At 35.3% G+C, this 17,090-nt stretch overlaps 1 protein-coding gene across 1 annotated transcript in view; it reads left to right on the top strand.

The window, feature by feature from the left end:
- The window catches only part of USH2A (usherin), a 419,834-nt gene that overhangs the window by 219,988 nt on the left and 182,756 nt on the right, over window positions 1–17,090 (top strand). The window contains exons 33-35 of the mRNA XM_080585038.1: window positions 5,690–5,849; window positions 6,333–6,504; window positions 11,009–11,156. Of these exons, the coding sequence (XP_080441164.1) occupies window positions 5,690–5,849; window positions 6,333–6,504; window positions 11,009–11,156 (480 nt within the window). The remainder of the gene's footprint in view (window positions 1–5,689; window positions 5,850–6,332; window positions 6,505–11,008; window positions 11,157–17,090) is intronic.

The raw sequence follows: 17,090 nt of genomic DNA, 5'->3' as shown, positions 1-17,090 counted from the left end.
AATTAGAAGAGTTTGGGCTGATAAATGGTAGAAAGATTTTTCTCATAACAGTAACAAGTTACAAGTGCATAATTAAGAGAAACTGTTAGAAAACGTGAAAAAAAAAAAAAGGGGGACTTTTCCATCTTTTCTAGTAAAACATAGTTCTATTTAAAACAGTTAAGTATTTTGGAGCTACCACTTCTCCAAAAGTGGAACTGTGGCTCTACCGCGTGCATGTAATAGCTGCATTAATTCTTTGAAATCATTGCAAACTGAAATGATTAAAGATCCTTCTGTTTCACTTGTGTGCTGAAGGGTTTTCCATTTTTCTTCTTACATATGACTTCTTAATTATTTTTTTTTTTTTCTACACAGGCCAACACATGACTGTCATGTTTTTGGGGGCTCCTGTGTAATACCTAGTTTTATGCTATGCTCTTTAATTCTCCAGATGCAGCAATGAGGTTGTATCTTACCTGAACTCTTTTATAAACCTCAGCTCCAATGAGGATTTATTCCTTTATGAGAAATTTAGAAAACCAGCAATACTTATTGCTGAGTTAAATAGCTTCTAAAACAGCATTTATTGGCCAGCTAGAAGCAAAGTTGTTTAGTCCATATGCCATTGCGTCAACACCTTTCCCGGTTAGAGAGCAGAACAGCAACTTATGGCGCTTCCTGAAAATAATCATTTGTGCTCCTGTGTTTGTCTTCTCTTCCTTTATTCCTTGCCCTTGTTTTTAGTAGCTTCACAAAATTCTTTTAATTCTAGTACTAGAACAGTCTTCAGGAGATCTGTGAGAAAGGTGCAGCACTAGTATAAAACCTTCCCAAAGGAGGTTGTACATTAGTGCTGATTCTTCAAGGGTCAATATAATTAAGTGACTGGTGCTTTATAAATACAGAAAGCAGAATATACTATACTGAAAGTTATATGTGAATTGTTGCTTGTTTTCAGAAAATGGTGGAAGGGCAAGAACTGCTAATGATATCCTATGAAATAAGCCTGATAATACAATCTTGGCATCTCCTCTGATTGTGATTTTTTTACAATAGTGCATAAAAATCAAATGGGGGCATTGTTGTATCTTGGTGATGTGGATTTATGGTCCCAAAGAGTTTACCTTCTAATTAAATATTAAGTTACTGTGAGTTAATTTAACAGACTATGAGAGAGAAAATGAAAGGAGGTGAGTGATGAGCTGAAGCAGTCATACAATCTACCTATGTGAACAACGTGGTGATTGGAATTCCTTGGAAGTTTTTCATCTTCATACTCGCAGCAGGTTTGCTTTGTTGTGCTGCTAACAATCCCTTGCTACAGTGCTGTCGTATTATTTTCCTTTGAATATAGCAATGGGATAGCTATTGTCTCAATTGTTTTCCTGAGAGAAACTATGTAGGGTTCCTTACACAAGTCACTTTTCAGCTGAGCACTCACCAGGACAGTACGTCCTTACAATAGGTTCCTGAAATCAGGGAGAGTGGAAGAGGAGAGGGAGGAAGGGTATGTGATTCTTCTGCTATAAACCTAAATGCAGCATACCGTATAGTACAGATAAATTAAAACACTGTAGACATTAATACTGTGTTATTTTTGAATTGTGATGTACTCTAACACTTTGACTGTAAAGTTCATGTTTTGAATCAAGTTCTTAAATCTCAAATTTCTTTATTTTTATCTGCTGTGTTTTTCTTTTTATTCTCCATCTCAGCAAAATTTCTGCTAAAAGTAGCATCGTGGTGTTAACATATTATCTTTCAAAGACTACCCATTAAGTTTGATCAAAGCAAAGTGAGTGTTCTTATTGACCATCCAGAGTCATTCTTTATTCTTTCTGTCTCATGCATTGATTGTGCTATCAGAACTTGTGTTGGTGGTTATTAGAAACTGCATATATACCAACCACTGTAGTTAAATAGCTGCCTTAGTGTGAGGAGTTCCACATACATTATAAATATAGTGGTATGCAAATGTCGATTTTAATGATAGCCACTATAGTTAGCAATTATCTTGCTGACATATGAGCTAGAAAGGAATTTAGTTTGTTTGTATTGCCTCTGAGGTAGAAGATCCCTTGCATCATCTAGAGTAAGTTACGGTCTTAAAATATACATGTTTTTTTATTTTAGTTTTCTTATTTTTTTTGTTTTTGATGTGAAAAATGATTAATTACTTTCCTGGCTACCTGCTACCTTAGTAGAGTGATTTGAGGGAATCCTGTACCTGCTTAGAAGGTGTCTTTTATGCTTGCCCTTTGGTACCCTTCTAGGTCCAGAAATTAATACAAGATAAAATCCTGACTTTAGGCTTCTCTTAGTAAACCTCTGTAATTTTTAAATTTAGCTTTGTTTTGGAAAGAAATCAGTAATTTAAGAGAGTAGCTATTGGAAAATTGCAGTAAGAAGCATTTGATACTATTTTGAAGTAAAACAGGGGCCTGGAATGGAGGAACAAATGAGAATATAACATGATCACGCAAAAAATGTCTCTAGTTTCCTAATGTAAAATAATAATAATAATAAAAAAAACCAACAGTTTTTTGCTGTGAGTTACAAAGAAAATAATTCTCTGCTTATTTGGTTCATTTTGTAGATTGAGATCAATGAAATTCTTTCAGCAACAGCATGAAATCAATTGTAAAATAGCATATAATTCATGCTCTATATTGTAAATTATAGTTTGTTTGACATTACTCACTGAGGTTTCCATGCACTGTGATGTATTTTCTTGTAACACATTCCTAGATAATGCTTGTGGATCCATTTCTAATGTCTGAGTGATCTGTTTTTCATGTCTACAACTGCCTACATTTGATCTTATGCAAATCATGCAATCAAGCAAATGGAAAACAAGGCATTGTTGCTAGAGGACCTTGACAAACAGTAGCTTTGTAGTTTTAAGAACCTCCTCCCTCCTCGTTCAAATTCATGTTCGTATCTGTAGTTTGAGTCCATTAATCCATTATGAAACACTTTGAACTTTAAACAGGAAAATATCTACCAAATCAGATTGTGACAAATGACTGAATCAATTATGATTTGATATGATTTTTATTATTCAGTTTGTCAGTTTCTAGTTCTAAGTTTTTAGGAAAAAAAGCCTTTGCTATATGCAGGCTCATCCAAACCTTGATGAAATCTATGGAGAGATTTTAATTGATGGCAAAGCTCATGCTTTGAGTCACATTCTTAAGTTTCTCATTTCTGTATTTTCTTCTGCTCCCCCTAACTTCATCCTTTTTTTACCCTTCATAACACCAAAATCTTTCAGACTTCATTGAATGTTTATTCAACATTTATTAGTCAAAATAAATCATCATTCTTAAATCAAGATGAGGAATAAAGACCTCATTTGATCCTAGTCACATGTGGCTTTTTCCATATTTTATCTCTTTTTATTCTTTTTTTTTTTGTTGTTAACTTCTCCTCTTTCTTTCCTGTCTCAGCATCCTCTTGAATTGATCCCAAAGGACTTTGCTGCTCTTTTGTCCTGTGTTTCCATTCCATGTTATTCCCATTCTTTTGATTTTTTTCCTATTTCCCTGTCATGTATTTTTGCCTTTTCCATTCCAGGGACTGAGATACACGTAATAAAGTCCTGTTCCCCCCCCCCCCCCCCCTTTTTTTTAAACATTTTCCATCTTCCATTCTCTTAATTCTTGAACAAGTTCCTCCCTCTTCATATTTAACTAGGTACTTCCAGAAACTCTTATTCAAGCAAGTAGTCTCATCAGCTAGAGTGTGCATCAAATCATGGTTTTTCTGTACAAGCTACTTTTTCAAAAAAGCAGTTAGTTGATGAAGGATTTTCCTTAAAGATGAGAAAAATATCCCTCTCTCCTGCCATCCCAAATCTCTGTACTATGAAAAGAGTCATCTACCGTAAACAAATGGAAGAGGAGAAATCCACTCTTTCTCTTCTTCCTTCTCTTGTGCTATATTCGCACTAAGTGTAGCTCCACAAGACAATGTCAGCTTAAACAGAGGAATGTGTATTCGTTGTTTACAAGGATATAAATTAAATAGGTGCCACAGATAGCTTTCAGCTGTTCATTCAGGTATTTCTAAAACTGAATTCCTTCTGGTCACTTTTTTACCCACCCAGAATATGGAGTACAGAGATTTATCTTGCAGTTTTCCATCCTCCTCTATACTTTTTGTGGTTTTCTTGATGGCAGCTGGGGGGGAAGCAAGGATGCAGGATGGTGTACACTAACGAGGGCAACACAGTTGGTGCAATGTATGGAGTTTGCTTTCTCTGCTTTCTGAGCCAGCTTGAGCACCTGCTCTGTAGTGTGCCTTCCCCATCTCACCCACATAAGCACTGCTTAACCCTGGTGGAATCAGACCCATTATGTTGATTAAACATGTCACTGTGTTACAGGCATCCCCTTGATGATTTTTTTTTAAGTTACAACAGTTGTGTTTTGTTTTTTTTTTAACTCACATTTTGCCATGTGCTTTATAGGAAGGATACCGCTGAATGATAACTGAGTTTTCAATAAAAATGAAGGAATTCATCTGTCCTTACAAAGACTGGAATAAATCAGGAGGAATTCCATTGCAGTTGGGACTGGGGACACTAGATGAGGGGAAAACTAATGAGAAAGAAGTTGGGTCTATGGTATTTCTGCTTTAGTGATGCCTTTGTCATCCAGGTGCAATTTTTGAATTTGTGCTCACAAATATTTTGCACAAAATGATAGTTGGATATTATTTGTTTCTAGAAACACTAGCATTTGTTATGTATAGCAAAACTGCAGAGCTTACTGGCTTACTAAAAATTTGCTTTTATAACACTTATTTTACTTGTACACCCTATACTGTTGCCAAAATCTCAATTGTAAATTCCTACTTAAAAGATTTGCTCATTAAAATCTGCAATTTGTATTGCAATGAGAATGAAAATGATTAGAAAATTCTGTCTGAATTACTTTCCTACTATAATTTTTCTAACAAACATTCTTTATTAGTACAGGATTCCTAAAGAATATATGAAGCTAAAGATCTTTTGGAATATTTATTTAGCAAAGATTATTCACCATTTTCTGCAGTAATTGAAACTCAAGTTAACTTATAATAAATAACAACTTAACAGTTGTTTTCCTATAGTATTAGAAAAGTCTCTTACTGAAATTTATATTACAAATGTTTGATGAGGACAAATAGGAGACAACAGGCCAGTCTGAGTGGTGGCAACGGTAAGCTTCAGAGCTTCCTTTGTGTTCATGCTTAAAGTGAAATTGCGCAGTGCAATTGCGAAATGATTGTGAATCATTGTGTGTATCAATGCTTGACATTTGTGTAACATACAGCACATTTTTAGAAAAATGCAATCTGTTAGTGAATCTATACTTGTTTTCCATTAAATTGATATGATTTAATCATGTTAAGGGTGATCATTTGCCACTGTAGTAAATTAATATAGTATGTAACACCAAAGAGTCTCCTGTGTAACTGTACTGTACAATGTACATCTTAACCAAAGTGACCTCCCTAGATCTGTTAGTAGTCCAAATTTGCAGTTATTTGATATTAAACAACAAACACTTCTTGTCACTGTTCTGGGACAAATCTGTAACATTTGAGAAAGATAGGTTCCCCTTCCTCTTGATTTTCTGAATTAACTACCCTCTGAAAGTTACAGAGAAACAAGATAAAATTAATAAGCAAAGTAAATTTGCATTTTCTTTTTTTGCCCTAGATTTAGCAGTTTTTACGCCACACCAATTTCTGCTCACTGCCTGCACGCTTGCTGGCTGTACAAACAGTTCCCAGGTCACCTTGTTTACAGCACAGCTGCCACCGTCTCATGTAGATGCCCCGGTCCTGACAGTTTTGGATTCTAGAACAATATATGTACAGTAAGTAAGGATTTCTTTTTTCCTGACAACACAATAGTGCATCAGTTTATTCAAGAATTCCAGTGAGTTCAATCAGGGGAAGGGTTTGTGACATAAAATTAAATTTATTATGATTAAATGCATAGAAGTGATTAGTTTAGTGGTTCTGTGCACCTTCTGATTATCACTTGCCAACTTAATTTCCATTTTGTCTTTACGCAATCAGTATAACCTACATATGGGCATAGCCTCTGCAAACTTCAGTGCAGGAAATGTTCTGGTGATATGCCCGTTTTGTAGCCCCTGCTTTGTGCGTTATTGTAATCATTTATCTACTGAGTACAAATACTGCATTAGAGTATTTGCCTTAGATTTATTTTTATGGTTGCCCAAGTATGTTTTCCAATTCTTAAGATAAAATCCACAAAGTCCCAGTTACATTTTTTTTTTTCAGTACGGTTTGAATCTTTCTCGGTCTTAATCATATTTTGCTTTTATTTGCAGATGGAACGAACCAATAGAAGTAAATGGAATTCTAGATCGCTATATACTTTATATTACTACCAATGAGCAGAATTTTACAAAGTGGAATGTAATCTATAACAGCACAGAACTTTTTCTGGATTTTACTATTCAGCAGCTTTTCCCGGGTACTGAATACTTCATAAAACTAGCTGTAAGTTTTAAAGATGTGTAATGGAGGTGTAAAATGGTGAAAATGATTCCAATTTTGTTAACATCTTAAATAATGGTTCGTGTGCCTGCTTTTTAACCTCTTCTTTCTGAAACTAGGGCTGATGAGCTATCCTGAATAGAGACAGGTGTTTTTTGTTTCAAAACAGGCCCTCAAAAATGTGTATGTAATTTAAATACACATTTTCTTCAGGGATAACTTGAATGTTAATTGGTCAAGATTCTGGTCAAGAATTGACCAGAACTATATGAAAGACTTAAAAATGTTGCCTGCCCCCAACATGTGAAAAAATGTTTAATGTATTTGAAAATGATGGCCTTTCATATTTTGTACCAAAAGTCTTTGTTTTTTTTCATAAAATCCATACATAGAAGGAAATACCAGAAAGGAAAAGAGTTCACTGTAACGTAGCAGTTTGTTTATTCAAAACATTTTAAAAGACCTCAGTGTTTTCATTGCATTTCTATAGTAATGCTTTTGGTTTTGTGATAATATGGAGAAGATTCAGTTCACTAACAAACCTGAAAATATGTATATAAAAGCATGAGATTGTCCCTTGTTTTAAGCACACTGTTGATTTTATAACAATACCTTTATAAGGATATTTGCTTTGATAAATGCCATAGAAAAATATTCCACTCTTGATTATGAATAAATTTACATTTATGTAAACTGGGTATGCATTCATTTTTTTTCCTCCCTTAACATGCTCTTGAATGTTCTAAATAGTATGCCACAAAAAAAAAAAAAAAGACTACTTTCAGGTGATGATAAGGATCTGACTTGAACTTGAAAAAACAAGGATATTCTGTCTAATTAAAGCTTACATTTGTGTTGAAATTAATTCATCTGTGCCTAGACATTTCAGCATAGTAAATTGTATACCATATAAAATAGTACCATGTCCAAAACTGCAACAGTACTTCAGCAAACACACTTTAAACCTTCATAAGCAAGCAAGACTATCAAAAGTATTTGTGCTGTCCTGCTGTGCCACAGCTTTTCTATGCTCCTGCACAGCTCCTGAACACAGGCACAAGGAGAAAGAATCAAAGGAGAATGAACAGCTAGGATCTGGAGAGCAAACAGGACTGCCACATTTGGTAGTTCTGCCTTGGGATATAGTTAGAACAATGAAGTGGTGTGTAGATTTTGCTTTTATTTCACTAAAGTGTACAACTCTTCTCAAAGTTACTGAATATATTTTTAGGAACCCTTGATCTTTATATTTTATTTCTCTCTCTTATATATCTATAAATATATATATACATTTGGATTGACATCAGTGATAACCAGAAACTGAGAGAAAGATAATTTCTTCTGGTGATGGTTAACCAGATAAAATGGTCTGTTATAGGCAGGCTAGAAGATATAAGTGTCCTTGCAGCTTTGAACATAGCAAGTCTAAAAGTACATGAGATGCCCGATTTTTTTTGGTATGGTAGAACAGGTAGTCTTAAAATATTTGTACCCATTGTATTTAGAACTTGTCAGAGTAGTTTGAGAACTAAGTAAAAGTAGAGATTTACAAGTTATGAAGGTTAAAAGTAGACAATTGTTATACTTGAAGCAAAAAGGTAAAAAATAATAAAAAAACACAGCACAAAAACAATCCAACAACAACAACAACAATAATAATAATAATAATAAACAAGCCCATGAGCAGTCCTCTCCCCCCACCCCAAGAAAATGAAACAAAATAAAAGAATCAAACCAAATGCTCCTGGAAAGAAGTCGAAACATTTAGCGTTTCAAATGTAGTTTTATCTGAATTTTATTAAAAGTTTTAAAACAAAAACAGCATACCTTAAACACTGGAAGCTTAATTAAATTCTTCATTTTTTTGTCTGGGATGAGATAGTTTGGTAAGCTAGAGAATTTTTCTTTTTGCTTGTTTCACAGGTAACACTAATTTTGCTTTTTATCCATGCAAAAACAGTTTTGGGTTTATGTGGGTAATTGGAAGTTGAGTTATCAAAAATTGCAGCTTTGAACATTCAGCTCATTAGGAGAATTTTCAGTACCTCATGAGCTGACGGCTTTAACTTTTGTATGGCAAGGTTAATATAAGTACATTAAATAAAGTTAACAAAATGTTTATCTTTGTATGCTGTTATAATTTTTCACAACTGATTACAGCCATTTAATATGTAGCAATTTTATTGCTACATGCTGTAAAAGAGTGCAAAAGCTTTTGTAAACAAGTGTAATGCTTCTTTCCAAAAGTCAGCTGAGAAGTCTAAGGTCATGTCTATGTGGTTTAGTACAAGGGGACTTCCTTTTGCTCTGTTCCTGCTCTAGGTTGGATGGATGTGAGCCAGGCCATACTGGAAGCAAATGGAAAGCTAAAAGGCTGCATTTGAAATTAGGTGGGGTGGCACACCATGGCTTGACTGTTTTCATTTTTTAGCTGTTTAATACCTTCTTGCTGCTGTGTTGTACGGGTAGGCTAGCTCACGTGCTAGCTAGAGAATCACTGTATTGTGTCTCATTATGTGGTGTACATCTGTTCCTTGGTTCTCTAGATGCATCGGTATTTTTTCAAATTTTACCACAAATCTATTCTTCAGTGAAGTTTAGAACTGCAATACGGGATTCAATGTGGTTGTGGGGTTTCATGGCTTTGAGCTGAATGTGATCACTGGATGTGATCATTGAAGTCCCAACAATGTCCAGCCCATTTGGATGCACTAACCTAAAGTTCCACTATTTAAAGTACAGATGAGCTTTGTTTACTGATTTTCACTAGAAGAATCAGAAATTTCATACACCAGCAAGTTTCCAAAATACTAAAATTGATATTAAGGAAATTCAAGAAAAAAATGAATGGGAAGGCTGCTGTTAATGAACCCCTGAATTAAAAAGGCCTCCACTTCTAGGCAAAGCTCAATGGAATGCATTTAGCAAGGGAGTGAGGAACACAGGAGGAAGAGGTCTTCCAGAAGTGTCTTTCTGGACTTCTTCCTGCAATCAGTAGGAGCTAAATCATTTGAATAATAGTGTAGCTTTGCTGGAAGTATGATGTTCTTAAATATTTTACTTATCAAAATGCTAAGAATTATCTGAGCATTTGTTTAAGCTGACTTATTTTTAAACACAAACACATTTAAGTAAATGCCATTTTTGGATGTCTCCAAAACTAAGGTTCCATTCTTTCATCATTATTTCACAGCCCAAACGGAACACACGAAGTCATTCTTTAGTTGTGTTGGGAGTGTAAGTTTCAGTGAAATCAAAATGATCTTGGTATATAAAATAGCCTCTCATTTATAACTAGTTCTTAGTTTTACCCATGGGGCTAGTATATGCCTTTGGAGCAGAGTAGGAAATATGCTGACAGTTCTCTGATTGGAAATGCACTCAGAAATAGGAAATTGAAGCTAATCCTTTAAAATAAAATACACATGATTAAGAGAAGCATTTTATTCCTGGGTATCTAGACAGGAAGGTTGTTTTTTTCTTTTTTTGTGCTGATCCAGAAAGGACTACCTGTCCACTTCAACACAGAGTCAAAAAACAAATGTTATTCCATAAGTTTAATTAATGAGTATCTGAATCTTTGTTGAATTCAGGTTTTAATTTATTTTATTGCTAAAAAAAATAAATCAATCAATCAAACAAAATATTTAACTCCAGTACATAATGTATTTTTGTATATATATTTTTAACTTTTATAGCAAATCCTGTCTCTTGTCACTGATCTTAGTGCAAATAATTGAAAAACCAGTGTATGTAAGAGCTAGCTTCGTAGTTTTCACGTTTCCGCATGTGAAACTTTAAAAGCCTGATATACGAGGTGATATGCAATTTCTTGCACATTGTGTTGCTTCATAATCAAGCAAAATGTAAAAGTGGTATAATCAATCTTGTCTTCCCTGGTAACTGAAATACAAATGATTTGACTGTTATCCATAAACATGCAATAATAACTGTTACATATTGATTTATAATAGTGTTTTTTCACAGTTTTAATTGCATCTGCACTACACTCAGTCTGCTGTTATGAAGTACAGGACACTCCAAATGTCTTTTTTTTTTCTTTTTTTTTCTGAATGACTATTCATTGAGATAATTTTTAAGTGCACTGCAAGTTAGTCAGTATATTGTCTGAAAGTTGTGAGAACTATTTAGTCAATTCCAGAAGAGTTTTGCACTATACATGATATATATAGTACTGTAATATTCTTTAACTGTTTCCGTGAAAGCAGTGGAAATCTAATTGTGATTGTTACTCACAGTCAAATGCAAAATACTGAGCCAAACATTAGTATAAGGTTTTGTCAATTTTATGCCTAAAAGCTATATCACAAATAACACATTTCTTATTAAGAGGTGACCAAATCTATGATAGGAATATTTTGTGAAAATCATAGACTTACTAAGTTCAGATATGTAAAAAATATAAAACTTTACAAAAATTAATTGCTAGACTCAACAATTGGTATTACGTTGAAATATGCTTATTTGTTGTGCTTCATATTTTAAGGCTTGCACTGGAGGTGGATGTTCAATAAGCGAAGCTAGCACAGCTGTAACAGATGAGAGTACACCAGAAGGTGTTCCTGCTCCGAAAGCCCAGTCATATTCATCTGACTCTTTTAACATCTCATGGGCTAAGCCTGAGTATCCGAATGGTAAGTGAACTCTTTTAGCCTCAAGTTAAAAAGATGATTAGTAAAGGTAAATTAATATTCTAAATGGCAGCTTATATGTGGTGCTTAATTTTTAATGATCATTTTAGCACATAAAATACCTGAGATAGTATCATTGTCTGCAGCTAGGAGATTGTGGTTTTCAGCCTTCTGTATGGTTTCAGTGGCTCAAAAGTGCTCCCTTTTGATAGTTCTTGTGTACTGCACTTCATTGTTTAATGTTTTCCGGGACAATTGAGCTGAGGAATAGGCATTCTTGGAGAATATCCATCTACGATGTTCATTCTACCCTCAAATAATACATGAATTTCTTTTACATTAATTGATAACATGATAACATTAGATGTGTTCTGTGTAATCATCTTGGACGTGTACATTTGCATGGCTGCGGAAGTTAAATAATACACTTTCTTTTGTTTAGAAATATTTTCCATTGTGAAATATCCATACGTAACACTTTTGAACAAATGTTTCACCTTGATTTTATTATTATGACAGTTTATATCACAGCAGAGGAAGCTATGCAGAAATCATTGAATGTGACAGAAATGTTTTCCTCATTGGGGTATTGTATTGGTATATATCTCAATTTTTTCTTAAAGTGGTTTCACATGAATTTCATTTTTCCCCCTGCAAGTTTACCCCTGCTTTCAACTGTGGAAGGACACAAGCTGCTTGTACAACTTCACTACAAGGCACTTGAAATGGTTTCCAAAAAATTAGTGATTGTAAGGCTACATATTTGTATCATTCTGTAAGATCTTATGTTACTTTTAAAAGGAAATAAGAGCATGTAATCTGCTGTTAAATAATATATTTGATAATTTATGGTTCCTTGTATGGGTGTCATGCTAGAAGATTTTGCCTCCTGGATCCTTAGAAATCCTCTCATCATGTTACTAATACCCCATCAGCCTCTGTGGCTTAGAGGAAGGAAAAGAGGGGAAGAGAAAAAGGAAGAGGGGGGAAAATAGAGGGAAGAAGGAAGGAAGGCCATGTATGTGGGTTAGTGCCCAAGCCCTGGCCCATTTCCAATTAAATGGACATTTTTTACATCTAATAGTTCATACCAGGATCTGATCTTGTTATCCTTGTATTGTAGGGAAAAGCATCCAAATGGTTTGGAGGGTGGTTTAACTAACCAATGCATGTATAAATATATAAATACACACATGCGTGTATTTATATATGCCTATCTACAAGACAGGATAAAGACCTATAATTTGATAAATTAAGTTCCCTGCGCTTCCTTTAAAGCAAATGCAAGTTGGGAATACATGACTAAACTTGACACACTGGAGGAAACGGTTGCCATCCAGAGGGACCTTGACAGGCTTGAGAGGTGGACTGGTGTGTACAACATGCAGTTCAACAAGGCCAAGTGCAAGGTTCTGCATCTGGGTCAGGGCAATCCCAAACATAAGTACAGGCTGGGCAATGAGTAGATTGAGAGCAGCCCTGAGGAGAAGGACTTAGGGGTACTGGTAGATGAAAAGGCATTGTGTGCTTGCAGCCCAGAAAGCCAACCATATCCTGGGCTGCATCAAAAATATGGCCTGCAGGTTAAGGGAGGTGATTCTTCCCCTCTACTCCATTTTCATGAGACCCCACCTGGAGTACTGCATTCATCTTTGCCCCCCCAGCACAAGAAGGGGACAGGCCTGTTGGAGCAAGTCTAGAGGAGGACCATGAGGCTGATCGGAGGGCTGGAGCACCTCTCCTATGAAGACAGGCTGAGAAAGTTTGGGTTGTTCAGCCTGGAGAAGAGAAGGCTCCAGGGAGACCTTACAGTGGCCTTCCTGTACTTAAAGAGGGCCTACAGGAAAGCTAGGGAGAGACTGTTTATCAGAGATTGTAATGATAGGACAAGCGGTAACTGTTTTTCACTAAAAAAAAAAAAAAAAAGGTGGGTTTAGGTAAGATAATAAGGAAGAAATTCTTCACTCAGAGGGTGGTGAGGCACTGGAACAGGTTGGCAAGAGAAGCTGTGGATGCCCCATCCCTGGAGGTGTTCAAGTCCAGGTTGGTTAGGGCTTTGGGCAACCTGGTCTGGTGGGAGGTGTCCCTGCCTATGGCGAAGGGGGTGGAACAAGGGGGATGGTAGATGGTCTTTAAGGTCCCTTCCAACCCAAACTATTCTATGATTCTATGAATTTGCACATTGTATCTTCTTGTTAATACGGTGTTTGCTGTACACGGTCTGACTCTCCTTTTAAATATAATAAATAGGTTATTAGAAAACAAAATAAATATAATCGGAAAGCTGTGAATCCACACTAGATGAACAACAGCTGTGAGAAGAATCAGAGGAATTTTATAAAAGAAAATATGTTCTTTAGTCCCTTGTAAAAGTATTCTCTGGTATTTCTACATCTTCCCGTTATTTGAAGCCCATGGAGAATTTTTCCCTTGGAACTGTTGTCATTGTTCAGTAATGTATGGATAGCATGTGTGTTGCCGTTAGACATTTTTTGATGCAGCCAGAATTGGTGGAAGGGACTCAGTATAGCTGGCTGTAGTTGTGGAGAAGGGCTGCTTCTCCTTCCACCTATGAGCTCTTGCCAAGTACCTAAGAGTGGAAGAACTGCTGTCTCATGAGAATTTGACAACCATAAGGGCACTGGGGCCTTCACTTTTTCAGCATAGTGTGGTCTCACTTGCACAATAGTCAACAAAGGTTATGCGAATTTTGTCTTTTCCTTTTCTTCTCCTCCCCCACCTCTTTGGGAGTTTTAAAAGGGCTGTATAACTAATGACACACTTTACCATGCTCCTGTTTCTTTTTTTTTTTTTCCTATGTGCATCGTTTATTTCATAAAAATAATTAATAAAAAAATTTCTAAAACTTTTCACTGAGTATCTACTTGATCAGGAAAGCTTGCATTGTTCAGTAATTTTTATTTTTAATTTCCAGAATATCTTTTGGGCTGCCTAGTGGCCATATCATTCATAATCACTGTATCTGTCAGTATTTTAAAACCGTGTGGGAGGCTGAAGAATACTGTGGTTGAAAAGACTGAACTATGAGAAAGACCAGCAAAAGGTTCTTTCCCTTAGATTTTGCTGCTTCAGCATTTTAGTGATGTATGTTCATGGTTGGAAGTTAATGAGTTCTAATGTAGCTCCTTTTTTGCAGAAGAATAGAAACTGTTTCCTACTCTTGACTTAACTGGTTCATACTTTCAGTCTACTAGGCGTAAGTAGCACATTTTGAAATTACTGATTTTATCTTGGTTTCAGGCAGAAACCTCTGAACTGCAACAACTTGCATGTCATAAATTGTCATCTCCTTGGTAGATCTCTGCAGCCATTCCTTTCTCTTCTGTTTTCTCACACTATATGTAGAAGTTACTATGCACTTCCATGGGCTGAGGAAGCTCTTATTTATTAGGTGTTGCTGATGTTGAGTAGGTGTGTAAGCTGAATGGGACAGCATTGCACAGCCATAGACTTTACTATGCCTCTTGTGATATGATATATATGGAGTCAACCTGTCTGTTATCAAATGGACAAAGTTAAGGGGGATTAGTATGCCACTCTTGAGGCCATTTATAGCAAATAGTATTACAGGCTACTTGGGTTCTTCAGAAAAATGGCACAAGAGTAAAAAAAAAAAAAAAGCTTTGAGACTTACTGGGCTAAGAGACCACCTAGATGTCAAAGGGTGATGTTATCTGAACATGGACATTGAGTTTCTGGCCTACATTTTTGGTGAATTTAAGGTCAATTTATATTTTGTGAAAAATTATTTCATATAAAGTGGGAAAATGTACACCTATTTCTCTGCCTAAAGTTGCTTCAGATATGTCATTTAATTATCAGGTGTAGAAAAAAGATATTTGGAAAATGATATGCTGAATATGTTTTTAATGCACATTTTCTTTTATCTTATTTTCAAACCAGCAATAAAATAGTTGAGGAGGTATGACCCTGAGGTATGTTACTTTACAGCAAAACCACTTTCTCCTAACTTCTATCCATATACATGTCAAATATGTAGAGAGTTTTCTTCAGTTTAAACCTAAACTGCACAGTTGGGTTTCTTTTCAAGAGTGGAATGCAGTGTAGTCAACAGTGATTTTGTCTTCAATTAAACCAAGATTTAATCTATCTATCTAGACTTAATTATGAATAAACTTCATCATTTCATAGCCACCTTGTGCCCCTTCTTAAGCCTTGCAATCACAAATGTGCTATAATCTTCAATATTTTGTGGATGGTAAGCTCTTCAGGAGTATCTACGAAGTCTTGAAAAATAAGTAAATTTTGGTCTGGCTTTGAACCTTTTCCCAGTATGCTTTGGAAGCATATGCTGCTGAGACAGAGAGCCTAAGTTATTTATCCCTGGCCAAAAAGATTTATTGTCTGATTTAGAAAATGTCTTCATATCTCAAACTACTAACATTTTTGTTTTGAAATATACTTTTTCTTTTAATTCTTTAATTTTCTCCAAAGAAGTCATATAAGGCAAAGGCAGAAATAAAATCGACAGATAATCTATCACGTTATTAAAGGTGATTGTTCTCTGACGGTACTGGGATGACTAACAAGAGCTCACAGTATTGACTGTCAGACTGCTCCTCATAGTGGAGATACTGCATAAAGCTGTAGTTGCAGGAACACTTTAAAAGAACAGTCCAAGTAATTATTACTGAGTTACAGCGGGGTTTCCATAGAGGTACCTATGGCACCTACGTTAATATAAAGTTAGTTCATTATGATTCATGCTGTTACCATAAATATCAAAGGAAATAATGATGTGATTTATCCATTAGTTAGTTAGTACCACTGGTATAAGTACTCAAATTACTTTTTTTTTTTTTTTTTTCTCCCCTGTAGAACACATCCTTAATGACAGTGCTTACATTTAGGGATGCCCTTATCAGTCTTAAAGTTTTTCTCTTCTGAGATAAATATGAAATATTTTTATTTGATAGTTTGTTTATTTAATGTAGGACAAATATCAACCATTGATGCCCTTGCTTTACAAGCAACTAGATGTGGAACCCCAAGGGATTTTTGCTTTAGGAAGCCTGTCAAATATGGTAGGATTCATAGCGTGTGATTTACCAGGAATTCCTCCCACATATATTTCTCTAGTGTCAGACTTGAGTTTAGCCTCTCACTTTTCTAGAAGAGAAAAGAATTGAGGGGTCTGTGAATCACTTTACCATACACAGCTCTGCATTGCTTTAGCATATTTATCTTTTGAAGTGTAACACTTCAAAGCCCAACTGAAACAGTTGCTTGTATACTTTTATTTATGAAGCATTTCTCCATTGAGAGAAAAATCTTTTTTTCAGTTTCAAACAATCTTCCTCAATGTAGATTCAAAAAATTCTGTTTTAAGCGAAGGAAAGATGAATTGAGCAATTTTTACAATATGAAGATGTTTTCCTTATTATTATTTTTTTAAGTCTCAAGGATACATCATACGTGCCTCAAGATCTGTCATGTCCAGAATAACTGAATGAGGCAGAAGGCAATTCTGGAATATTTTGATTGCAGAATTGCAAACAAGACCAAAAGAACTTGCACTGGAAATCTGAGTTTTCAAATCTACAGGGAAGTCTCCAAGTCCAGTTGAAATCAATGATGTGCAGATACCAAGCTCTTTAGAAAGTCAGACCATAAACATCTGTTTTTTATTCGACCACCCTCAATTATATTTCAGAAAACTAGAATAGCCTCATTCTTGTCCATAATTAGTAAAAATGCTGTAAAGTTATTTAAAAAGGATATCTGTCAACCTCATGTAAAGATTCCTGCACATGCATATGAAACCAGAAGTGGCCATACTAATGGCAACCACTCAGCAATAACTTAAATCTTCACCGTGAAATACTGTGCTTGAATAGAATAAGAATTTCCTTTCTCTTGCTTGCCATAGTGGAGCAAGATAGTATTTGCAGTTTT

Source organism: Anser brachyrhynchus (genome assembly GCF_964034855.1).
Source record: "Anser brachyrhynchus genome assembly, chromosome: 3".
Lineage (NCBI taxonomy): Eukaryota > Metazoa > Chordata > Aves > Anseriformes > Anatidae > Anser > Anser brachyrhynchus.
The sequence above is the reverse complement of the archived record's forward strand: the minus strand, read 5'-3'. Positions and strand labels throughout refer to the sequence as shown.